The 23,874-nt window shown below is 44.9% G+C and overlaps 5 protein-coding genes across 16 annotated transcripts in view; 3 read left to right on the top strand and 2 right to left on the bottom strand.

The window, feature by feature from the left end:
• Positions 1 to 4,634, top strand: part of LOC128750181 (IQ motif and SEC7 domain-containing protein 1-like) — a 66,096-nt gene extending 61,462 nt beyond the window's left edge. For 7 of the 8 annotated variants that reach the window (XM_053850517.1, XM_053850518.1, XM_053850520.1 and 4 more), the window contains 3 exons: positions 498 to 674; positions 2,386 to 2,435; positions 3,352 to 4,634. In XM_053850517.1, the coding sequence (XP_053706492.1) occupies positions 498 to 674; positions 2,386 to 2,435; positions 3,352 to 3,831 (707 nt within the window). In that variant the 3' untranslated portion in view covers positions 3,832 to 4,634. The remainder of the gene's footprint in view (positions 1 to 497; positions 675 to 2,385; positions 2,436 to 3,351) is intronic. The other variant, XM_053850523.1, reaches the window with a different exon arrangement.
• Positions 4,635 to 5,000: 366 nt separating this feature from the next.
• On the top strand, positions 5,001 to 7,839 carry gp9 (glycoprotein IX (platelet)). Its single transcript, XM_053850527.1, has 2 exons — positions 5,001 to 6,010; positions 6,373 to 7,839. Exon 2 carries the CDS (start codon positions 6,374 to 6,376, stop codon positions 7,076 to 7,078), a length of 705 nt encoding a protein of 234 aa, XP_053706502.1. The 5' UTR covers positions 5,001 to 6,010; position 6,373; the 3' UTR covers positions 7,079 to 7,839.
• An 11-nt stretch (positions 7,840 to 7,850) lies between these two features.
• Positions 7,851 to 10,970, bottom strand: LOC128750182 (haloacid dehalogenase-like hydrolase domain-containing 5). The gene is made up of 8 exons (XM_053850526.1): positions 10,744 to 10,970; positions 10,099 to 10,302; positions 9,921 to 10,033; positions 9,758 to 9,851; positions 9,628 to 9,661; positions 9,358 to 9,532; positions 9,102 to 9,290; positions 7,851 to 8,734 (listed from the first exon to the last, which is right to left on the bottom strand). Exons 1-8 carry the CDS (start codon positions 10,861 to 10,863, stop codon positions 8,338 to 8,340), a joined length of 1,326 nt encoding a protein of 441 aa, XP_053706501.1. The 5' UTR covers positions 10,864 to 10,970; the 3' UTR covers positions 7,851 to 8,337.
• Positions 10,971 to 11,407: 437 nt separating this feature from the next.
• cnbpa (CCHC-type zinc finger, nucleic acid binding protein a) lies at positions 11,408 to 14,271 on the bottom strand. Of its 2 annotated transcripts, XM_053849348.1 has the most exons (6): positions 14,174 to 14,261; positions 13,201 to 13,253; positions 12,886 to 13,001; positions 12,742 to 12,807; positions 12,473 to 12,671; positions 11,408 to 12,386 (listed from the first exon to the last, which is right to left on the bottom strand). In XM_053849348.1, exons 3-6 carry the CDS (start codon positions 12,995 to 12,997, stop codon positions 12,269 to 12,271), a joined length of 495 nt encoding a protein of 164 aa, XP_053705323.1. In that variant the 5' UTR covers positions 12,998 to 13,001; positions 13,201 to 13,253; positions 14,174 to 14,261; the 3' UTR covers positions 11,408 to 12,268. The 2 variants fall into 2 exon arrangements, with proteins under 2 accessions (XP_053705323.1, XP_053705322.1); XM_053849347.1 differs by lacking the exon at positions 13,201 to 13,253 and having other exon boundaries at positions 14,174 to 14,271.
• A 943-nt stretch (positions 14,272 to 15,214) lies between these two features.
• raf1a (Raf-1 proto-oncogene, serine/threonine kinase a) lies at positions 15,215 to 23,306 on the top strand. Of its 4 annotated transcripts, none has more exons than XM_053849922.1 (17): positions 15,215 to 15,414; positions 17,627 to 17,853; positions 17,910 to 18,022; positions 18,084 to 18,186; positions 18,264 to 18,421; positions 18,677 to 18,766; positions 19,201 to 19,354; positions 19,991 to 20,015; positions 20,215 to 20,330; positions 20,393 to 20,510; positions 20,621 to 20,705; positions 20,936 to 21,112; positions 21,183 to 21,229; positions 21,304 to 21,422; positions 21,495 to 21,626; positions 22,292 to 22,426; positions 22,527 to 23,304. In XM_053849922.1, exons 2-17 carry the CDS (start codon positions 17,653 to 17,655, stop codon positions 22,665 to 22,667), a joined length of 1,914 nt encoding a protein of 637 aa, XP_053705897.1. In that variant the 5' UTR covers positions 15,215 to 15,414; positions 17,627 to 17,652; the 3' UTR covers positions 22,668 to 23,304. The 4 variants fall into 4 exon arrangements, with proteins under 4 accessions (XP_053705897.1, XP_053705896.1, XP_053705898.1 ...); XM_053849921.1 differs by lacking the exon at positions 15,215 to 15,414 and adding an exon at positions 15,990 to 16,417 and having other exon boundaries at positions 22,527 to 23,303; XM_053849923.1 differs by lacking the exon at positions 15,215 to 15,414 and adding an exon at positions 16,485 to 17,547.
• The last annotated feature ends 568 nt before the right edge of the window (positions 23,307 to 23,874 follow it).

Raw genomic sequence — 23,874 nt, 5'->3', positions numbered from 1 at the left:
TTTGTTGCTGTCGGTAGTGAGATGTGCAGATCACAGTGATCTGTTATTTGTGATTATCATCAATAGTTATGAATGAGAAAGCACGGCTGAAGACTCCATATTAATGCTTATGCACGTCTTATCTGCATCCTGTGGTTTGGAGTTTTATTTTTGCGTCTCTCTTCACATCTTTTTCAACCCCTTAAATGCCAGTGTAATCGCACAAAATCCCTCTATAAATAAATAGAACTGACTGCAGCATTTTCGAGTGAAGTTTTATAAAGCGAATGCTGCCTCAAGAGGGCAGTAAATTCAGTGGCAAACAACAACAACAACGGGCGCTTAACCAGAGAGTTTATTTTGTCTGAATGTTGTTTGCAATGATAACAGACTGATAATCTGGGTGAGGTGTTGATGATGTGCTGCTATTTGCTTTGTGTGCAAGTCAAACAAGAGCGATGTGAACATTCAAAGTGACATTTTGCCGGTTGTTTTGACTATGGCGCTGATGTCCACAGCTGAGCTGGAGAAGCAGAAAGGGGTGGTGAGGCCCAGCATGTCGCAGAGCTCCGGACTGAAGAAGGAGGCGGGGAATGGGAGCATGAACCGCGCCAGCCTGGACGACACCTACGCCATGGGCGAGGGTCTGAAGAGGAGCGCCCTCAGCAGCTCGCTGAGAGATCTGTCTGAAGCAGGTACAGCCGACGCCTCCGGTTCTGTCGAGGGAAAGTATTGCACTTGTGTCATCATCGTCTGTGTGATGACATCAAGGGGATGGCGTTTAAAAAAAAAAAAAAAAAAAAGCAAAATGTTGTTTCACTGCACCATGCATATACAGTAGAGTGCCCCTTAAACCCACCGCCGCTCAACAGGTGACCTCAGGTCTGTCAGGGTAGACGTCAGGCGTGACTCGTAGATCTACCCCCTTATCATTTTTCTTTCGACCATGTCATACTTTGTGTTACGCTGCACTCCTCTGATTTTACTGCGTCTGTTTTTAAGTTTCCATGTTTGTAGAGCAAACACTGTACGCAGCTACTGATTCACTCTTGGCGTCGTCATGTTGATCTCAGCGCCGCCGTGCCTTTGAGCATTCCATTCATCACGGTGCAGACGGGACGTTATCGAGCAACGATAACTAAATGAAAGCGAGGGCCAAGCATGGGTCTGTCTTTGTGCCGGTAACTGGATCTGTGAGTCGGAATCAATCTCTGGGTCTCCCGCGTCTCTGGACACCGGATGTGGCTTGTTAGCCGGGTTCATTTTGGTTATTCTTTATTTTCGTTTCCTGCCATTCTCCATCTCATGTCTGTTTACCGTGTTACCTCATACACATCAGGGATCCTCCTGTTTATGTGTGATTTATGTGTCATCGGCAGACGGCCTTTAATATTGCCTGTCCATCCCATATGCAACAGTCGCCGTATTGCTTTCAAAGTGTTTCCTGCTTTTTATACCCAAAACGAGGCCTCGTCCACACGCACTGACTATTTTTTTATAATAATAATTACTTTTAACCCTTCTATGGGACATTTTCATCCGCTGCCCCTTCATCTTTTGACGCAAGCTTTGCGATAACAGTGAGTAGATACTTTGGAATTTCAACACAGCCTTGAGAAAAAAAAGCTGTGGGACGTTAAAAAAACTGCCTTCAAATCGAGAACAATCTTCGGCATTTGTTTGTCTTTGAATTTTAGACGGAAAGTGGGGTTTATCTTCCTGTATTATTCATTTGGGCAGTAACTTAGTAAGCAACACCACAAAAGAGCATTTTAGACAGAAAATATTCATTTTGCAAGCCAAGTTATGGGCATTTTCAAACCCAAATGACAGTAAAACAGTTAAGATTCCGATGTCAACTTGACTTTTGACGTATCTGCATCATTTTAATTCATATTATATGGATTCCCTCAGAGCCAAAAGAGACACTCATCAGGTGCTGCATCAAAATCAAGCAATGAAACTGCCATTATAAGGCTCCAGGTCGCAAGCAATGGCTGGAAAAAGCAGTCGTTTTAGGAGCTTTTACACTTGTGACTGCAAATAAAACCAACCTAAATGTGTTCATGCATTTGGAGAATGTTTTGGGAGAACGTGAGGCGTTCGTGTGGACTGGGCCTCAACTAATCCAAGAAGCAGGTGTGACAGTTAATCCGGAGACCTTTTTGATTTTTCTCACCTGAGATTTGAACAATTCTCAGTGTTACTTTTTTTTTTTTTTTTTTTTGGGCAAGTCTCAGGATCACAAAAGGACCAGCCAGCCTCCACCTCCCTTTCCCATTCACATTCGGACTCTTAAGTCTCCCAAACTTGCCCCCATTGAGGGTCCGGTGGGCCGCCTGATGGTCTGTAGTCCTCCAGGAGTTCTGTCTATCTCTAATCTGTGGTATTGCATGTCTCGGGCAGGCAAGCGTGGGCGTCGCAGCAGTGCAGGATCACTAGACAGCAATATGGAAGTAAGTTGGAAGCAGCTGGTATCCAAAGCTCCTCTCTTTGTGATGATGTGCACTGTGACAAAAAAAAAGACAAGACAAAACACCATTTTTGTTTATTTTTTATTTTTCGGTCCTACACCTCCTTTGCTTCATAGCCCCAGCCCATGTGTTTGGATCATTTATGTTTCCTCCTGGGATGCCTTTTTTGACCTGCTTGCCGTAGTTAGTGTGCATGTATGGGTTTGCTCGCCTCTGATCCACTTTCGGAAGCCAGAGCTCTCTGTTTGTGGTCATGTGACATGACCGCTGAACCCTATTTCGTTCTTCAAACAAGCATGACTTTACTAATCCCTCCACTTGTCACCCATTTCTGTCTTTCATTCAGTCACATCTGAGCCATTTTTTCATTTGGTTCCCTCTCTGCTGGGTCGTAGGTCACAGTAGGCTCTCCTCAGCCAATAAAAAGCTGCCTCTTGTCGTAGATTCGCACAGCTGTTGAGTTGATTCCTTGAACGTCAGCAAGTCTTGTGAGATGACGCATGCGTCAGTGGTCCAGTTCCAGGGGATCCGTTTGACCTCACGAGAGTTCCACCTCGAGGCGGCCTGAATGAAGTTTGCCTGCCACGTCGCCTGCATGTGGAAACGTTGGCCAGTTTAACAAGCTGCATGTGAGAGTGAAGGTCGGCGCTCCGATCAAGTTGGTCACGAGTTACTGCCGGGTCATTAGCTTCGCTGCGGATTAACTCTGGATATTTCCTCTCCTTCTTTTGAAGTGTGTCCAAGCTGAACTATTCCTGCTGCCTCTCATAAGCATTTTGAGTTCCTCATCTGCATGCTGTGTAACATTTTGCTACTCATTGCGCTGGAGTTTGGTGCAACAATGCCACTGAAAGGTGTGATGTCTGACACACCTGCTGTTACCTCCTCCTCCCTGCAGGGGTCCATCATTAGCAGCCCACACATGCGCCGGAGAGCCGCCACCCCTCGCGAGGGCCCGACCCGTGACCACCCCTCCATCCCAAACTCGGCGTCCACCTCCATCCTGGGGTCACTCTTCGGCAGCAAAAGAGGAAAACCGCCCTCCCAGAGTCACCACCCCGCGCAAAGCCACCCCACGCTCATCTCCCACAAGCCCCACCCTACCAACTTGCACCACACGGCGCAGGCGGCACAGCACCACAGTCACCACCCGCCGCACTGCCAGATCCCACAGAACCCGCCGCCGTACCATCACCACCACCACTACCACCCGCCGCCCCACACGCAGTACCACAACCACCCCGCCTACTCCTCGCACCCCCACAGCCACTACAGCCAGCACTCCCACCACAGCTCCCAGCATGCCCCACACCACCAAGCGGGGTCGGCCCCGGGCGGCCCCAAACCCAAACACAGTGGGATCAGCACCGTAGTGTGACGCTCCTGCGTCAGAGCGGAGAACTTTGATACACCAAAGGGACTGAGAGCGTAACTCTATGGCCTGTCCACTGTGTCCTCCGGCGGCTCACCTCCGACTTATATGCAGGATGGAATTTGGACTTCCACCAGGGGCCTTCAGCGATTCTGGCCTGGGATTTTATTGTACAGGAAGTTGTTATCCATGCCCCAGTCTCCACCCCTCTCCGGACGATGAGAAACACATGGACGACTGTTTTCTCTGTTGCGTCATTTCAGCCCATTTCGTTTTTGTCCTCAAATACGGATCTACCGTCCTCGATAAGAAGCTAGCCCGTTCCCATTTACGCAACTGGAGTCCTACTAGTGCTGTATTTACTGTAGATGACCGTGTTGTCTCTAGCGCTCATCGATAAATGTGCCAATTATTGAACTAGTTAGTCACCACTTCCTGTACAGTATAGTGTGCGTTAAGTCATCCATAGGATTATACTTATCAGTGGAATCCATCAGTATTATGACTGAAGGAGCTTCGGAACAGTTTCCCAGGAAGCTTGTTCGATCAACGACGAACTGACAAACGTGCAATATTGTTTTGGAGAACAAGCTCATTATTTATTTCCCCCAACCCCCACTTCCCTGTCGGTCCAAGGTGCGGATTTCGGTGGAATGTCTTAGTGAGTGACTCTTTGCATGTGATGTTGTTAAAGCGTCCGCACAGTGTAAACAAATCAGTGTTATCATACGAAGTGCAATCATGTCCGATAGATTTGTCGAGCAGATTCAGGGGAAAGACCTTTTTTTTTCGAAAAAAAAAAAAGAAAAGATCTATACGGAAAGAGGAATGTGTGTATATATTTTAATAAGGAGCAGAAACACTTTGCTGGATAAGCACACGCAACAGATTATTTTGTTCAGGAAACTCAACAAAGGCGACCTGTAAAGAGGAACTTTCTATATTCTACAAAGTGTAGTGTGTCAGTGACAGAAACTGTTTGTCCCAATATTCAGGTTGTAAATGTCCACACACACACACACACACAAACATGAATGAAGGGAGATCAGCGACATATCATATTAATGATCAGTTGAATGTTCCATTGATTTTTCGCACCCTGGAATCTTGGCATTATGTAAAGATGATTTGTTTTAGTTGTGTATCGTGCTTCAAGTGTCCAGTACCCCAACAATGCACTGCATGGATGCATCACTGTGAGCTGACAGGGATAAACAGATCAGCCTTTTTTTTCTATTGTTTTTCTTTTCTTGCTGTTTTGGTGTAACTGAAGCATGCATTTCATCAACAAGCCACGCCGGACGTCACACCGAGCACTTCCCTGAGGGCTGTGTAAATACCTGGTTTGCTCAGAAGAAGATTTATCTTTATGAAAACAAAAGAAAAAGGGACCAAGATTCGGGTTTAACGTCTGTACATAAGATAATAATATACGCTCAGTATCAGGATGAACAAAGACGCCTCGTGGATGAGCAAACATATCGATTGTCTCCATTTGTTGGAAACTGAAATAAAAAATACAGACTGTTAGAAAGAGTGCCGCCATTTTACATCACTGCTCATACACACACACACACACACACACACACACACCTCGCTGCTCGTTGGCGTGAGATGCCGTTTAAAAAAAATGAAGACACAAGAATGGCCTCATTTGTTTGTCGGTTCTGTTTGTACAGTGAGTAGTGAGTCAGTAACACATCGACTGTGACCATGTTAAGAATACAAAATAAACATAAAACAACAACAACAAACAAACATATATATATACCATTCTTTGATACGTGTGTTGTTCTTTTTTTGTTTGTTCTGCTGAGTAAAGTAAGAACGCTTCTCTTCAAAACTCCTGTTTTTACCCCAGAAATAAGGATTAAAGTGAAGTACAGAAGAAAATCAAGAGTCCGTCCTGTGTTAGAAGGGTATGTTTTTTAAGGGGGGGGATTCCTCCCTCTTCAAGTCGTGGCGAAGCATCGCTGATATACTCTTATCTCCCAGAGCAGACGGGCCTCCGTCACGTGCAGTGCAGCAGCAGCGTGAGCTTTGATTGGTCCTCCGCGACGTGATGGGCTCAATAACAATTTGGTTCCGAACCAGGATCTCTTGCTCAGAGACATGAAGGTCTATGAGACGTCACGAGGATGAGGGAGGACAAGAGGACGCTTCGCAGTTGGATTTAAGAGAACAGGTGGGATTTACTGTTCAAGTTCCCTTTGAATTTGTTGTTTTAAAGTTGGAGAAAGAGATTAGTTTTCATTATTATTTATGGAGAATGGCCTCAAAATTTGAACTTTTTTTCAAGTTAGTGGGTAAGAAATAAACTTCAATTTAAGGAAAGTTGGGGAACTACCAAGCCATTTTCCTTGGTCATTGTTCATGTCTCATTTCAATACAAGTATACACTTCAATTCAATTTTTGAACCCAAAAAGATCAATACTTTAATATTCTTAATTTTCTTTTTTTAATGCTGACGAAACCGACTATTAAAATACGCACTCTTTCAAACAAAGATGACATGATGCCTCTGCTTGTCTTCTACTTCTCCACAGCATGCTCTCTGGGTCAGGACTCGTCCTCCTCCTCCTCCTCCTCCTGGCAGCACCAGTCATCTGTCAGTCATGTGTGTGTTCCCAGCCGTCCCCCTCGGGTCTCCAGGTCAACTGCAGCGCTCTAAATTTGAAACGGTGGCCTCGTCTTCCTGCTGACACGTCAGAGCTCCACATGCAGGACAACCTCCTGACTGAGGTTCCTCCGGGACTCTTTGACTCTCTTGAGAAGCTTCAAAGCGTCTCGCTGTCCCAAAACCCCTTCAAGTGCGAGTGTGGGATCGAGTATTTGAGAAGCTGGCTGCTGAAGAACCAGGCGCTCGTGTCTCAGCAGCCCACCTGCGGCAGCCCTCCGTCTGTGGCCAACAAAAGCATACTAGAACTCCCTGACAACTACTTTGAGTCATGTGGGTCTGCAAACTGCTATGATGGGATTTTGGCTGCCATGATGATTGTGATGCTGAGCAGCCTGGTGGTTTTACTCCTCTGGGTTCTGAGACTCTCTAAAAAGTCCACATTCATCCTGAAAATCAGTCATCCAGAGATAGAGCTGAGGCCTCGATGGCGGCGAGACTCTGAGAGGTCGGAGGTCAGTTCAGGGTGGACGTGGAGCGAGGAGCTGGAGCGGCCGCTGGTGAATGTGGAGCTGCTGCCACAGGTCCTGGACATCCTGCACAAAAAGCATAATATAAAGATAAAGATGACCTGAGGGAATCAGTCCAGCAACTCCCAGCACCTCGACAACGCAGAGGGCAAGATGGAGGTCAGGAAATGGTCACGTGATCAATGGCAGTTATACTTTTACTGTTACTAACGAAATCCAAATTACAGTAGCTACAAATATCCGTCCGACACCTAGAACTAAGGCTGGGTCATTTCATAGACATATAGAAAATATTTATGGAAAATGCTAAGAAAATGACACCATTAATTAACCTGGGTTTTGCGAAAACTTAGCAGTATTTTTTGGGATAAAGTGCATTAATATATGATTTATGATTATGATTTAATGGCTCAATTTTACTTCTGCAATAATCCGCTCAATATTAAATGGGTTTTTTGTACATGCAGTTGAAGTTTAAGTACAAAACCATAGACAGGGAGCACAGAAACCGGTCATTTGCATCGGCCTGCACGGGTTCTATCAATATCTTGACCAATTCTGCGTGTAGTGAGCTCAAATGGACAGCTGGTGGCAGTATAGGGCTACGGGATTCCCATAAGACGCATGAATGAAACACGACGAAGAAAGGAATACATTTATAATTTAAACCCTCAAAACATTGAGAAATCCTCCTTTTGGAACCATAGTCACGTGAAATACGACTTATTTCTGTAATTCAATTGCATCTAGGTGTTCAGTAAACTATAGATAATATAATGTATGCAATAAACGAAAATACATTCAGATTTCTTCTCATTTTGTGGACATTTAAGCACGTATATATATTTTTACACTGCGAAGTAATAAAGCACACAACTTCAAATCTTTTGTTTCTTATATTTTCTTCACATTTATATGAGTTCCATACAACAAATGTCAACGCAGGCGTTTGATCAATGAAAACTAAAAAGATGCCCAGTGAAATGTCGGCACGATACAGCGACGTTAATACTGAAAATGCAGACAATACTGATCAAGGACAATATTGCACTTTGACTTTTGCAGTACAAATACTCTCTTCGATTCATGCATAGTTTTCAGGATAAAACAGTAAACATGTAAACTATAGTTGACGTTGTTAAAAAAACAGTTTTATAAATAAAGGATGAGTTTGTCAAAAACAATAAAACCATCTAAAAACGGGTGAAATAAGGCAGTTGTTACGTCTCATACGAACCGAGATTAAATAAAGGCAGGAACAGTAACATGGGCTTCTACAAATTTGAGGATTCTACGTGTCGTTGATGCCCTTTCAGCTTGTTTTTCATCTCCACAGTGTTAATACGGCGCTCGCCTGTCGCTTCCTACTGAGGCACAAACTTCTCCTGCTCAAAGATGAGGTCCACCGCTCCGGCCACGTCCTGGACGATGTGGCTCGGCTCCACCAGCGCCGGGTCGAAGCGGAAGTCCCGGTGCCCATGAAAAACCGTCTCTTTGATGCAGTGGCTGGCGTCGCACGGCACTGCCGCTTTGGGGTTGTAGACCCCCGTGCAGACCAGGACGGACTTGCAGGACGTGGCGGCTGGCAGTGCCAGCTCACTCTCCCACAGGTTGTCCACCTCCTCCTCCTGCGACACGGCAGCAGTGGACCCCGTAGCAGCCGCCATCTTTGCAACAGCTTTGGGGTTCTTCCTTGTGACCCTCTCCTCCAGGTAGCGGTTGTACAGATTTGCGCCGTAGATGTCGGTCATGAGGTTGTCACTGAGCACAAAAGAGAGAGCTTTAATTGGTTTGGCTGTTTTCACATGCAGTGGTCCACAGATGTCATTGTGAGAGCCTGTGTTGTGTAACTCTCTCGCAGAGAATAAACAGAAACTGAAAGGCTGAATGCTTTGTGAAACCCAATTCTTTAAATAGAAGCACTTCCAAATGATGGGATTATTTGCTCCAGGGAGCGGCAAAGTTTGCAAGATGTGATGTTGAGCTTGTGTCAGAATGTTCTTCCTGGAGTAAAAGCTCACAGTGTTGTATGTTTCTAACATTTTTTTCGAAATATAATTAATATTTTATTCAATTCAATTGGTGAGTTTCCTCTGTGTTAATCCAGTGAGCAACTTTGTGGTCTTACCCAATGGCATACAGGGAAGTAATGGGGTGCTTCCACTGCCGCTGCACAGCCTGATTTCGAATGAGGTGCTCAGCGAAATGATATGTCAGCTCGCTGGGTTTCCCCATCAGAGCCTCATACTTGAGGTCTTTCCCCGTGATCTTCTTGTAGATGTTCTCCAAGCACACCAGGAACGTCCCGTGGCCGAACCTGAAACCAGGTAAGGCTCTTAACTTGCTTTGTATCAGTGATTTTTTTAAGGCAAAATTTCAGTTACCGTGGCGAGTTTGCTTCCGCCATCCACATCAGGTCCATGTTGCAGGCCAGCAGGGGGAGCTGAAGAGTGTTTTGGGTCAGATGGGCGCCACTCAGGTTACCGTTGGTGAGCAGAACGTCGATGATTAGCTGAAGGTTGGTCTCCCATCGGATCGGCTCACCGAAAAGAACCACGGCTGCATTAAGAGCAGACAGGTAAGCAAGTGAGGGGTTAAGGGGTTAACGCCCCATCACTGTAAACCAGATTTATAGTTCCATAAATGCAACTTACCTTCAACTTTTGGAGGGTTGCCGACAGGGTTTGACTGAAAAAAATAAATGTGTTTTACTTCCTGTTATGACAGCACACAAGCTTTCTGTAAACAAAACAGAGCGTCTGTGTTTGTAGGATAATTACGCACTGGCAACTTGGGCCTCCTATTGTGATCCACCATATCCAATAAAGGGAAGGACTCTCTCAGCATGTCGATGCTGACCACATTCTTGTACCCCACGCTGAAGCCAGTGTTAAGGAGAGATGGTTTTCACCAGATTCAAAGCCATTGAAACGGGTTTAAAGGATACTTTTTAGCGATCTCCAAGACCGGGCCTTGTCCTGAGACAAGAACACACTTGTCATGGAACTTCTTTAGCATCCTGAGAGGACTGTGGGACATGATAACCTGATCTTGAGTGATCTAGATAAGAGAGAAAGAAGGTCAGGAAGTGGACGGGACCTATCAATGGATCAGTGAAACCTCACTGGTACACCCAAGATGTGAGAGAGCTGGTCTGCTTTTGTCTGGCGAAGGCAGTTCCCAGCGTTTGTCACAAACACCACGGGCACCACAAACTGTCCCTGAGGGTCCACCAGCTTCTCAAACGCCTTCTTGGCAGCAGGGATTGGCATTCTTCCTCGCACCAGCACGCCATCGATGTCGAACAGCAGGCCGAAGCTCGGCTGTGGCTTCAGAAGCAGCAGAGACGGAAATTCAAATCAATTGGAAAAATACAAATAAAAAAAAAGAGTCAAGATCAAAGGCTTTGAGATGCAAGTGGAACTGTGGATTTAATCAACACTTTCGTTCTCAGAAGGGGGATTGTAATCTTAATCCAGGTCAGGATTTATCCAGACTTTGTGTGTCTCATTCTCAGGGGATTCCACGCATGACAGGGGTTGTTTTTGCCACATCATATATTTTGTGCTCAGCGTAGACTTTATTTTGAATCCGAGCCTGAACACACTGACAAGGGAAGGCTGTTTGTGATGAACGTTGCTTTGATGATACAAAAGGTTAAGCATTATGGGGACATATTTTCAAGCTATTTTTTTTTATCGGTATATGAAAAAAATGCGACCAAAACCAGTGAGTTGAAAACCCTAACAAGGCTGAGTGGCGATCCGTACCTTGCTGATAGTCTGAGTTCCGCGAACACCGCACCGACAAGCGAGAAGACCGGCTTCTCGTCTGCTGCGGCGGTGACTCAAGGCGCCGAGGCCCCGGCAAAGCGGCAGGAATCCCTTCATCTCATGTATGGCCGGTCGAGTTGGACAAAGATAAATGAAAATGACGGAGTGGTAGGAGGCAGCAGCCGGCTCGCTCCGGCCGCGCAGCTTGTTTACTCCTCCGCTGTCTCACTGGGTGACGTGATGTGACGTCGCGAGGAGGAGGCGGGGCTTCATCTGCTGCAGCTGCTCTGCAACTTCTGCTGCCATTTTAGACTCCGGGTGACTCACTGCCTCTCGTCAGATCAACGGCCGATCACACGCTCGGTCGGCGATGGGATCCACGGAAAACGTGCTTAGTGTGTCGTTATTCACGATCAAAACGAAGGCAGGGGCGTGTGTTTAAATCTAACGCGCCGTGTTTCGGCAGCCGAGAAGCAGCATTCTCCATTTTGCATGTTGACTGACGCACCAGCTTCACATTTCCATATCGCCACAAAAACGCCTCCCAGTTCTAAAAAAAATATATATATAGTCACATAACACCATAGGCATAAGTAAATACATAACAGAAGTGTCCACAATTGAGCTGAAAATGAAGGCAAATAAAACCAAACCAGTGGTCTTGTCCGTGCTCCTCCAGCTTTATTGATAGTTTAAAATTACACTTCTATGATCTAGGACTTCAGTTGCACTTTCCTTCCGACTTAAAAACTGAGTACAAGCAAATGGTATTTATACAGTAGTCTAAGTGATATTGTACAAAAATAACATTTGATTTCAGTGAAAACTTTTTTTCATCCCCAAATAACTCCTAATTCTGCTGTTCTGACTCCTTGATGTTACTTTTTGCCAAGGTAAGAAAAATAAATCAGAATCCCAAAGCATTTATTGAAAGAAACGTCTGCCTTGGCTGAACCACACGCCAGTTAGATTGTAAACAGATGTCTATAAAAGAAATGTATTCTTTAATCACCTCCAAATTCATTTGTACATCTTAGCAATATAGTGCGTTGTTTATTTTAACTCGCCCGTTTTGCTGCTTAGTTGGGCTGAAAAGCATGTTGTGAAATGTTTCTTCTCTCTTGGCCAACTCGTATCCCACAAAAACAAACCAAAATAACCATACATGGAAGTTCGGTTTCCATTAACTCCCTTCTTTTATCTCACTTGACTGAGACTCGCTCTCAGAAGGTCCTATGATTCCCATGTTTAGTCCCACCTGCTCATCTCCGATCACCAGTGGCTTGGAAAGGGGGATTCTTTAACAAAGCATAATACATAACACCGCTACCAAACTAAAACATTTTTGTATTGAATGCAGAAAGATTTTTTTCACCCCTTTCATTTGTATTACATGTCGAGAGGCTCACTGGCCTGGGACTAGCCTCTGTTAGCCGACTTTGGGCCAGTGAAGAGGTTTCAGAGAAAAATAATACAACCAACCATCAATCTGAAAAAAAGGAGGGGCAACAGAGGGCACAGATTATGCTGTGGCTTCAATGCTGCAGTCTTTTGCCACGTGGCCCGTCTTTCCACAGTTGTAGCAGTTGGCGTCATTGGCCTTACTGCAGTGCAAAGCGACGTGACCGATCTCGCCACACCTGGAAGCAGTGAAAGCTGTGAGTGAGGGAACGCCAAGAAACGACACCCAAATTTAAAGAAGGGGGGGAAAAAAAAGAAAACACACCTGTAACATTTCACCTTCTCGCACAGCTTTTGGATGTGACCGAAGCCGCCGCAGGAGTAGCACTTCTGCTCGTTGGCGTGTGAACAGTCACGAGCGATGTGACCGGGTTTGCCGCAGGTGAAGCACAGAGGCTCCCTCTCCTTCTTCGGCTCCTTGCATTCGCGGGAAATGTGGCCACTCCTCCGGCAGTTGTAGCACGCTAACAAGAAGTTAGCACAAGATAAGTCGGACAAGAAAAATACGCCAGAAAAAGAAAGTGCGATACTTACATTCCTCAGTCTGGACACAATCCCGGGCAATATGCCCCTGATCTCCACACCGATAGCAGAACATTTCTGCAACAACAAAAGTGTTATTACAAATCAAACTTTTGAACGCCATCAAATTGAGCGTATTATGGCAATCGACTTTACCCTTTGTTCGTCCCCGGCCTCTCCCACGTCCTCCCCTCGGATTGGGGCAATTCTTAGCCTTGTGACCCATGCGGCCACAGCCATAGCATTCGTTGTTTCCACTCATCTCCATTTTCCTAAGAAAAAAACAGGCTATGTATCAGTGCAACAAAATAATAAAAATTTAAATTGAGCCGTACACATGGATAGAAACTAATGTATTCTACACGCTAAAGGAATATATCACATCAAGGAGATGCTTTTATAGTATAACTACTCGGGGTCTAATCGAAGCACTTCAACGATTCACCCTCTAGGACTAAATACTAAACTTACAAAACTTTTCTCAATGGAATGGCGTTTTCGCCATTTGGCCCAACATCTGTTCACTGCAGACACCAATTAAACGACAGTGTGAGGAATCACCCCCCCCCCCCAAATACATTAATAGTCAAGATTCCAACTTCAAAAAATGTGACCACTTCAGTCTGCCAAACATCAACTTGTTGCATTCATTCGCAGTAAACGGGGAGTCAGAAGTGTAAACTACTCACAGGTGGACTATAAGAGCATGTCTAAAGCAACAAGCACGTCATCTGTCCTGAAGAATCTCTCCAGACTTTTCAAGCGATCCGCAATAATCTGATTCGATATCGCCGCTCGATGCTGACCACAACAGAAATGGTCCTGGGAGCATGTTCACTGCTGGATGTAGTCAACAAAACCAACATACCAGCTCAGTTCCCCTAACGTAACTCGAGATGCCGAAGATATCAAATGCACGTGGAAGCTTTGTGAGTTCTATGGTACTCAGAAGCGCGTGTTTATGGCCGAGGACGGGCAATCAAATACCAAAGGTTGGAGCTAGGCTAACGCTGGCCTAGTCATGTTGATTTTCCTGCGTATTCGCACATGCTAACTCACACGGGCTAGCACAGCAGCTCAACACAGCCACTCAGAAGCACGCTTCATTCGACGATTGGGACTCTTTCATTGGATCGAAACGCACCGCTGGACACGAACCGCGTCAAACGTTTGCAACTATCGCGTTGTGCGTCGGTTACGAGCGAATAATTCGGATAAACGAAATTTCCCGCGCAAGACAAACACAGCAAAGTCGTTGTGACGGGCTAGCAGGCCGAGCAGAGGTCCCGTTACCCCTTCAGTGCCAGCGATCACCACGACTGCCGCAAATCTGAGCCACGGCCAAGCACAAAAGCAAGACGGATCATGGGCTATACGCATACAAAGTTTGGTTTCCATCTGTTTCGATATCACTTCGGTCCAGTTCCAAGTGCTGATCGCTTACCTTGCTGTCTGTGAGCTGTGTCAGTGTTTACGCCTCCTTCTATGCGCTACATGCGGTGGCAGCAGGAGTTCCTGAAGTGTCATTCACACGAACCAGTTAGAAACCGCGCTCTCATTGGCCGCTGAATCTGGAGGTGACCAATCACACGCCAGGATAACAGGACACCGCCTCTGCAAACCAACCAATCATACAGCCGCGAATGCCTCTAACTCTTTCGTCAACATAAATAGTAACAACAAAAAGACGTTTATCACAAAATCGCTTTGTTCATAAAAATAACACTTAATTTAATTCCAAGTTAATTTTGATGTAATTTAATTGTTTGAAATATCTGCAATTTCCGATTAATGCCGTTAACTCGTGTTTCGTTTTCGTCTCAAGTGAGACGACGGCATTCTTAAAGGAAAAACACAATCTGTGCGTGAAGTTTAAATAAATGTTCGCTTTCAGAGCTTTTGCGATGTGGTCGTAGAAGTTTAACTTCACATATTAATGCATGTATTTACTTTCTATTATGTTTAAAAATTGAGAAGGTACGGATCATTATACGATCTGAATAAAAGCTACACGTCTCAGTGGGATTCCTCCTCATGAAAATAAAATATATGTTGGCTCTGTAATTGAAAGTTTCTCTCTTTTTAAATGTTATGTACAAACATATTTATTTTTGCGTCATGGAGTAGTGTCAGCGGACAGTGAAGGCAGCACGAGGATCCAACAAATAGCCCCCTGCTATCAGATCAATAACAGAACCAAGCTTAAGGTGGACTGGACTAATCATTCTGTCTGCGTCCCACTCTTTTGTCATGCGCCCCCAATTTCCTTCGGAGTAATGTAAAACGTATCAGAACAACATACAGCCACTTGCAAAGCATCAGTTCCTGTAAAATAGCTCGCGTCGATTGGTTGGGAATTGAATAATTGGGTCTACCTTAAAACAGTCCACAGTGACAAAGCCCTGCCCTCAGCATCACTGGTACAGAATTTGGCACTTGTGATGTGTTTGATGGGATACCTGCTTCATATATTAGTGATGCAGATATGAAATATTTAGGAGGGCGCAGTGTAAGTAAACAACTGTGGGGTGCTGCTGCAAAGTGAAGCCAGCAGCTCAGGGATGACAGGGATGAGGCTTTATTGGAAGACTGAGTCACCTCCAGTTTAGTGTTGGGACCTGTGAAGCATCTGTGATCAGAGGGCCTCAGGGGACCAAGTCCGGGATGCTTCAAATGGAACACACGGTGAGCGTGAACTGTACAATGCGTTGCCTTCAAACACCAATTTGAAAGGAAGAAAACAAGCAAGCTAATGACTAATTCATGTCCATGCGTTTGTGTGTGGACAACACCGCCGGAACTAAAGCACTGTGCATTAGTTTTTATACATTTATTTGATTTTCTGAGCACATTATAGAGTATATATATGTGGTAGTTTTGAAGTCGATTATTCTAGTTTCCATCATCGCGGACATGGCTGTCATGCTGTTCAACTTCCGCACAAAAGCCATAAGATGGCGCGCTTGTTCAGAATTATAAACCAACAATTCGAGACAATATATTTGTTTAAATTCCCGTCTTTATTTTGAGTGAAATTTAACATATATTTTTATGTTATCCGTCATGTTTATCAACGTTGCTTTTGCAACAGAAAATATAAACAATTCATTGAAATGAATATCAGAGTGAACATGTTGATTAGCATAAAGTAGTTCGGAAACTAAATAAGTGCCGTTTTGAACGTAATTTTAGAGGTTTTGAGAGCGGTTGTCTTGTGGGCGGGGCTTAGTTGGGGCCGCAGCTGCGCAGCGAGTGATGCTTCGGAACTCTCGTTTCAGACGTTTCTACTTCAATCTGGCGTCAGTCAGACGCACAACACCAAACTGCTCTCAGATGAACATCTTTATTGAAATTAATTCACTGGTTTTTGGATCATTATCTTCGTTTTATTTGAAAGCCATGTATTGTCTCCCTTTCGTGTAACATTTACGGTCGGACGGATTTTTTTGTTTTTTCCACGCGTGGACTGTTAAACTGCTTTTAATTCGACTTCGAGATAACGGTTTTTTTTTCGACACAAACTGCGCTTAAGCCGACGTTGTCTCCGTTTTAACGGTACACAAAATCTAGTGTCAAAACGATTTTCAATTTAAACTTTCCACCTTCGTTTGAATTCGAGTATGATGATGTCACCGACGCCAGTTTTTCCTGAAGTTATGGCGGAGAGCAACTTTCCAAACTTCTCTTGGTAAGTGCATACAGCCTGTAGCCACTTAGCATTGCTACTCTCCGCACTAACCTTTAAACGCGTATTACACATTAACAGCGTGTATAAAAACTGGTCATGCGTCGGTTATATAAGCAAAAACGGGTTGAATTGAACTGCACTGTCAAGTTAAGTTGTTGCTCGCCTGCTTTGCTTTGGGCCTCCTGAGTAATAACTTCATCTACAAGGCCGGATAAAAACAGTAGCCAGCTTCTGTTTATGTACAAATCATTCACACATTACTACCGTCTAACCGGCTCGTCTGTGTTGTTAAGTTGACTAGGACACGATTGATCCCTCTGACGCGAAGCTAACTATCCAAATAATGCTAATATTTGCAAGTTGAGAGAGCACCAGTGTCACAGTGAAACTCTGCTGGAGTTGTGCTATACCATTACAACAAGTGAGGCGGTTCAAACCACTCAGCGTTTTGTTTTCTCTCTGGTGGACGGATGACAGAACTGTGTTTTGATCACAACTGCTGCTGCATGGAAAGAAAGCCTGTGAGAGGAGGTGTTAGCTCCTGCAGTGAAGTACTGCTCTGTCTGTCGAGATGTTGTGGAAACAAAACCTTCATGTTGTTTAAGATTATTACTTTGGAATATTAAAGTGTGGCCAAAAAGATACATTTTCCTCTGCATGCGGAAGGTCGGGTTGCGGGGGCAGCAGACTTTCTCCTCTCCAGATGACTTTTTTGAGAGTATACTACCTGAGACATATTCTCTTGAGCATGTTCAGTGCTTTGATTTTCCTATTTTTGATGCAAAACCTTTGATGTTTATTGTTCTGTTTTTGCTGCCATAACTCAAATGAAAGTTACGGCAATGTACTCCAGTGTCAGAGGTCATCATTAATGCCCATAGAGTCTGGTGTATAGAGTCTGACCTACTCTTTTCGCTGCTGAACGTGTCAACAATGTCATGTAAGAAAAACACGACTCACAAGTTCAGGCTTTTATTCCCCATTTGTCACCTTTCAGAAATAACTCTAAGCCAACTGGGATCAGAATATTACCTTTCCAAAGTGTCAATATGTGACGTTGAAAGTTCAAAGTTCCACCGTCTATATTAAGAAGAGGAGTTCCTCTATACTATTGATCCAGAGCTCCATTGGTGATTACAGCTATTAAGTGTGCATGCGCCTTTGTGTATGAGATTGTGTGTTATGTTTTTCCCTTTTCACCCTCCTCAGACCGTTGAAAGCACTTGCCTTGACTAATGGAGCACCTCCAGGGAGCTTGGAAGACCCTGAGTAACGGCTTTGGAATGAAGGACTCTGCGTTCGAGGGCCCGTGTCTTTCACCAACCATGGTTCAGGGCTTTCCGTGTCAGCGCCGCGCCTCAGATGACAGCAAGATGCCTGACTCAAAGACGAGCAGCACTATACGCGTGTATCTGCCAAACCAGCAACGCACTGTGGTAAGCTTGTATCATCGTGCTCGGAAAAGAGCGGTTGTTAAGGAGTTTGGTTTCAGGTGAATGTGCGACCAGGTGTGACTCTGCAGAGCTGCCTGATAAAGGCCTTGAAGGTGCGAGGTTTGCAGCCTCAGTGTTGCGCCGTGTTCCGGCTGCAACCAGGACAGAGAAGGTGAGCCTTCTTTCTCTTAAAACACTCGCAATGTGTGTCTCACTGACTTGTTTTTATTCAGTAAAAAGTTAAGAATGGACTGGAATACCGACTCCACCTCACTCATCGGAGAAGAGCTGCTGGTGGAAGTTTTAGACCATGTTCCCTTGACGACGCACAATTTTGTATGTACTTTTTTTGTATAGTCCCCACATCAAATGCAAGAAATGCTGGTGTATATAAGAATCTCCCTCCTTTGCAGGTTCGGAAAACATATTTGAAGCTAGCGTTCTGTGATATTTGCCAGAAGTTTCTTTTGAACGGCTTCCGTTGCCAAACCTGTGGCTACAAATTCCATGAGCACTGTAGCACCAAAGTACCCACCATGTGTGTAGACTGGAGCAATATCAGGCAACTGCTGTAAGTGATTCAAGTGCTTCTAATACCACCTGCATGGAAACACAGCTTTCTCCCATGATGGTTTTTAGACCTGATTTTTGTTGCATTTCTTTCACTTTTTTTATTCTAAATTCACAAGTGTTGGGTATGTGTGAAAGCTTATCTGCACCTCTGATACCATCAGTATGTCAGACTTCAGTGCACGTATGTGATCATATTTGTCGCGCTTGTTTCACACAATCTGCTAATATCTGTGCTCTCAACCCGAAACATCAGCCTGTGCCCCACGCCTGGTGACAGTAGCGCGCCATCTCTTCCACCCTTGACTTCACGTCGAAAGCGAGAATCTTTAACACGATTTCCGAGGTAAATGCCATCATTTTTTACAAGCTGATTCCATGGACATAAAACTGTCAGCATCAATATTAGACCGTCATAGTACTCTCTTGTTACAAGACTACATCGCAACAAAGTCGAATTTGTGCCCTGAATTGTAAAGAAGCATAATCTTAATTGAATTAAAACCTGTTTTCAATGACGTCCTCGGCTTTTTGCTGGCTTACCAGTCCGCTGGCTGATGTAATTACAGAAGTGAATGGGGTCTGTTGTTTCAAAATACTTTTAAAAGGAAAAAAAATCACACCCTGCGCTGCCAAATTAGCACTCAGAGTATTAAGTTGTTCCATACAGGGCAATCTCAAGTAGTGAAACAAAAAGGGATCTGCTCTCCCAACAGCGCTCAGCTATGATGTAATGTAACATGAGTTTTGTTTGTACTATTCAACTGTTTTCTGTTGCAGCTCAGCCCACCGATACTCCACGCCACATGCGTTCAACTACATCCCTCCCTACCCGCCAACCGGCGTCGGCCTCTCGCAGCGGCAGCGCTCCACCTCCACACCCAACGTGCACATGGTTAGCACAACTCTGCCTGTAGACAACAGCATGATCGAGGTAACTACACACCATGCAGGCCTCTTAGGTTCTCCAGCCGCTCCTAAAATATCCCCTACTTGAGAGCAATCTTACCCTTCAACATGCATCTGTGGCATCCCAACTATCCCCATCTCACTCTTTTTGTGTTTCTTATCTGCATCTGAGTGAAGTGTTAGACAGCCAAGCTTCTTCCCCTGATGCTGCATTACCATTCCAAATCGACTGCACCTGACTTCCCCAACATTTAGCTTCTGCTTTTTTGTTTGAACACGATGTATTTTGTGGTCAAGCTGTTACCATTCCGTCCTCACTTTCCTTCCTCATGACCCTTTTCCTTTCTGTCTGGTTGTACCGGCTGGTATGTCACGTTATCCCCTGCTGGGGAGTAGCTAGACTGCCTGAATACCTTCCCCATCTCCTGGTGCCAGAGATTCTGGCTGAAGAGCAGAGTGGGTATTGTGCACCTCTCCCAGACTTTTGTCGAGACCTCCTCAGAGAGTGCAGACAAGGTTAGGAAGCGTGTGAACAGCATGGCATGCAAACATGCTATCAGTGATTCGCTTTTGTCACGTTAAGTCTCCTCTCACTATACACAGTCGGTGTATGACTGCAATGTACTTGTGAATAACATTTGATATTTTCCTCTCTCTACAGGATGCTATGCGAGATCATGATTCAGGTAAGTTTAGTTTTCCTTTTTCAGCTGCATATCTGCAAATTTAAGAAGTTTTAAGTGTTGATAAAAATCATTAGGTGCCTTAAATTCATTTTATGTGCTGATAATTTCCCTCAAATTGCAATGCAAAGCCATAAACGGCTTCAACTTCACGGTCAAACAACCACAGTTCCTCTTCTCATCTTTTCTGTTTTAATTGCAGCTGGAAGTTCCCCCAGCCAAAGTCCCACAGGCTGGTCCCAGTCCCAATCTAAAGCTCCCGCCCCGGCTCATCGAGAGAGGGTTCCGTCCTTCAACACTCAGGAAAAAAATAAAATCGTGAGTGTGTCTAGTTTCTCCACTCTGATGCTTTAATATTAATAATGCTGCTCTTCATCCAGAGACCTCGTGACAAGCGGGACTCCAGCTATTACTGGGAGATTGAAGCCAGCGAGGTCTACCTGCAGTCCCGCATTGGTTCAGGCTCTTTTGGAACTGTTTACAAAGGGAAATGGCACGGTAGGAATTCATTTCAGTACAGGCCGACTTTCAGGTGGAACCGCTTTTCATCTAGTGGCGTGTCGGACACCAGTTTTACAGCATTGGTGGTCACTTGTTTTTGCTTCCAGGTGATGTAGCAGTGAAGATCCTAAAGGTGACAGACCCCACACCAGAGCAGTTTCAGGCTTTCAGAAATGAAGTGGCTGTTCTGAGGTGAGAAGTTGTGGCATGTTGCCGTCCAATTTAGGCTGTTAAACATTCAAAAATGTTATTTAACATCCCCTGAAAATCTGAAGTACGATCCACGGACAGAAGCCTCAAACAGTTCAACACAACCCCCCCATGTGTTTCAGATAACAACCTTATGATTTCATAGGAGCTGTAGATGACTCAATTTGTCAACTTCATCTTTGTTTGCTGTGTTCCTCTTCTAATGTTAATAGGAAAACCCGACACGTGAACATCCTCCTGTTCATGGGCTACATGACAAAAGACAACTTGGCGATCGTGACGCAATGGTGCGAGGGCAGCAGCCTCTACAAACACATCCACGTCCTGGAGACCAACTTCAAAATGATCCAGCTCATAGACATCGCGAGGCAGACCGCTCAAGGAATGGAGTATGTCTCCAAGCAGCTTATTTTTAAAAGCAAATGTCATCATTTTTACTTGAATTTATTTTCGTTTTAGCTACCTGCACGCGAAGAACATCATTCACCGGGATATGAAGTCCAACAGTATCCTTTTCATGAGGTCATTGGAGTGACTAAAGGCTGCTTCATCACCACTATCGTCCTTGACAGCAGTGCAGACATCTTTTTACATGAAGGGCTGACTGTGAAAATCGGAGACTTTGGTCTTGCGACAGTGAAAGCCAGGTGGAGTGGGTCTCACCAGGTGGAGCAGCCGTCAGGATCCATTCTCTGGATGGTGCGTAGCGTTGAATTTCAGACTCCTTGTGTTCGGTTGATGGTTTAAAATCAAACTGGTTTATGTTCACAGGCTCCCGAGGTCATCCGCATGCAGGACAACAATCCCTACAGCTTCCAGTCTGACGTCTATTCCTATGGAATAGTTCTGTTTGAGCTCATGACAGGGGAGCTGCCTTACTCACAGATAGCTAACCGAGATCAGGTGAGATGGATGTGCAGCACAGTGGTTTCTCTCTTACCTGAAGATCAGCATTGAACATCTGTATGCTTCACTTGGAGTTTTTTTTAGCTTTTGTGGATTAAATTTCTAGTGAAATTCAAGTATTGTTGCACCTCCCAGTTGTCTTCCCAGTGGTGAGCGCCAATTGGCTGTTTGTCAGAGCTTTTGGTTTTGGCCTCCAGCCACCATGGAGAACTCTGCACCCTTTGCCCTAATTTTAGCATCAGTAACACAAGACTAGATGTGTGAGGGCTCGAAGGGCATGACTGTGTGCGTGCACTTGTGTTTATGTCTCTGGCAGGTGAGGTCGATTTAACCTGTCAGGTTTTCAACTGTTACATAAGGCTGGCTCCTGAACAAGTTCTTTATGTTGTTTATAGTGAAAGACCTCAGATCCACCTTGAAAGGTTAATTGCAGCATAGGTTTTAGCGAATATTAGTGGTCATTTTTTTCCGTTGACAGCTGGGTCTTGTGCAGTGCTGAGCTGTGTGCTTGTTGTTGCTGCATCAAACCTGCACAAAAGCTCCAGTGTTATGGCAGCCAGTCCGGCAGGAGTCTATATTTAAAGAGTGTCCCACTCTGAAAGACTGACGCTCCCACATGAAAATGACTTGAGATGCTTCAATCCTGGTTTGTTTTCGCCCAGATCATCTTCATGGTGGGGCGGGGCTACCTCTCTCCGGACCTCAGCAAACTCTACAAGAACTGCCCTAAGGCCATGAAACGGTTGGTGGCTGACTGCATCAAGAAGTTGAAGGACGAGCGGCCACTTTTCCCTCAGGTGACTGTGACAGCTTGGTGACCCCGGAGGACACGCTGGAGTACTCACTGAGGTGGAATCCAGTGAACTATACAGTCAAAGTAATTCCCTTCTTTTTCAGATCCTGTCCTCCATCGAGCTCCTGCAGCATGCTCTACCTAAGATAAACCGCAGTGCCTCAGAACCGTCCCTGCACCGGGTCTCGCACACCGAGGACATCAACGCTTGCACGCTGACCTCCACCAGACTGGTTGTATTTTAGAGGCCAAGAAAACTACAGCTCCAGTCCAAATGCTAACAAAGCCTTAAATTCTCATGGAAGAGCCTGATGAAGAGCGAAAGCTAGTGGGAAGGAGTCTTGTAAATAGAAGAAAGGTGGAACGTTATTCTGCCCATCACTGCACATTGTCACAGTGGCAACTTTTTTGTGTAAATATCCGCACAGTGCTGCCGACGTATGCAACGGAAGCTTGAGAGTTCTGTGACGTGGAAGCGTGTTCCGTCCTGTTTTGAGAGGAAAAACTGCCTTAAGAGGATCCTAGAACCTGCACCTCCTGCTATCACACGAAGGAGCACTCGACATAGTTGCACATCACTAGTCTTAAATCAGTAAACAAGGTCATTTGTGTCTTTTTATTGTTTTGAATTGTTCTGGGTCGACGTCTAACCTGTGTGAGTGATGAGTGACTTTTTTTTTTTTTTTTTTTTTTTTTTTTTGCACAAGTTCAACAGCCTTTGCTGCAGCGAGTCATCCTGGACTATCCTGAGCTGGACCGTTGTCTTAAATATTTAAAGTGATTTGAAGACTAATTTTTGTTTCTTTATCTCGTCTGTTGTTGAAGGTTTTCACTGTCAACTCAGCGAGAAATTTGTCTATTCGATATTTTAATAAAATTAAGTTAATTTTCTTTTTGCCAAATGATGTGACTGTCTTTTTTTTTAACAGCACTTTCTCTTATTTATGTTGGAACCTGTTCATTCTTCTTTGCCTTCTGGCTTCAGAGGTCCCCACAGCGGATCATCTTCCTCCATCTCCCCCTGTCCTCTGCTTCCTCTTCTCTCAAACCTACAAACTTCACGTCCTCCTTCACAACCTCCATAAATCTCATCTTTGGCCTTCCTCTCCACCTTCTGCCTGGCAGTTCCAACCTCAACATCTTCCTACCAATGTACTGGCTAGCTCTCCTCTCTACATGTCCAAACCATCTCAATCTAGCCTGCTGTCCCTCTGATATACTGGTTCCTGATTCTATCCATCCTGCTCACTCCCAGAGAGAAGCTCAGCATCTTCATCTCTGCTCCACTGTTTCCAAACCATACAACATTGCTGGCCTGACCACCCTTTTGTACACCTTCCCTTTCATCCTTGCCGACACCCTTTTGTTATGTTGGAACCTGTTCATTGATGTGCAATATCTGTGACAAAATCAGTTTTATACATGATCCTTTAAATATAAAATTCCAACACA

This window comes from Synchiropus splendidus, chromosome 18, assembly GCF_027744825.2.
Source record: "Synchiropus splendidus isolate RoL2022-P1 chromosome 18, RoL_Sspl_1.0, whole genome shotgun sequence".
Taxonomy (NCBI): Eukaryota; Metazoa; Chordata; class Actinopteri; order Syngnathiformes; family Callionymidae; genus Synchiropus; species Synchiropus splendidus.
The sequence above is the reverse complement of the archived record's forward strand: the minus strand, read 5'-3'. Positions and strand labels throughout refer to the sequence as shown.

Coding starts and splice junctions, on each gene's coding strand:
- cnbpa (XM_053849347.1), bottom strand. CDS start 12,997: ATGGAGATGAGTGGAAACAACGAATGCTATGGCTGTGGCCGCATGGGT. Junction 12,808..12,885: donor AGGCCGGGGACGAACAAAGG/GTAAAGTCGATT, acceptor TTGTTGTTGCAG/AAATGTTCTGCTATCGGTGT. Junction 12,672..12,741: donor TTGTGTCCAGACTGAGGAAT/GTAAGTATCGCA, acceptor ACTTCTTGTTAG/CGTGCTACAACTGCCGGAGG.
- gp9 (XM_053850527.1), top strand. CDS start 6,374: ATGCTCTCTGGGTCAGGACTCGTCCTCCTCCTCCTCCTCCTCCTGGCA.
- LOC128750182 (XM_053850526.1), bottom strand. CDS start 10,863: ATGAAGGGATTCCTGCCGCTTTGCCGGGGCCTCGGCGCCTTGAGTCAC. Junction 9,852..9,920: donor GTCTTGGAGATCGCTAAAAA/GTATCCTTTAAA, acceptor CACTGGCTTCAG/CGTGGGGTACAAGAATGTGG. Junction 9,533..9,627: donor CAACCCTCCAAAAGTTGAAG/GTAAGTTGCATT, acceptor CTCTTAATGCAG/CCGTGGTTCTTTTCGGTGAG.
- raf1a (XM_053849924.1), top strand. CDS start 17,653: ATGGAGCACCTCCAGGGAGCTTGGAAGACCCTGAGTAACGGCTTTGGA. Junction 18,422..18,676: donor AGCAATATCAGGCAACTGCT/GTAAGTGATTCA, acceptor CCGAAACATCAG/CCTGTGCCCCACGCCTGGTG. Junction 21,423..21,494: donor CAGGATCCATTCTCTGGATG/GTGCGTAGCGTT, acceptor TTATGTTCACAG/GCTCCCGAGGTCATCCGCAT.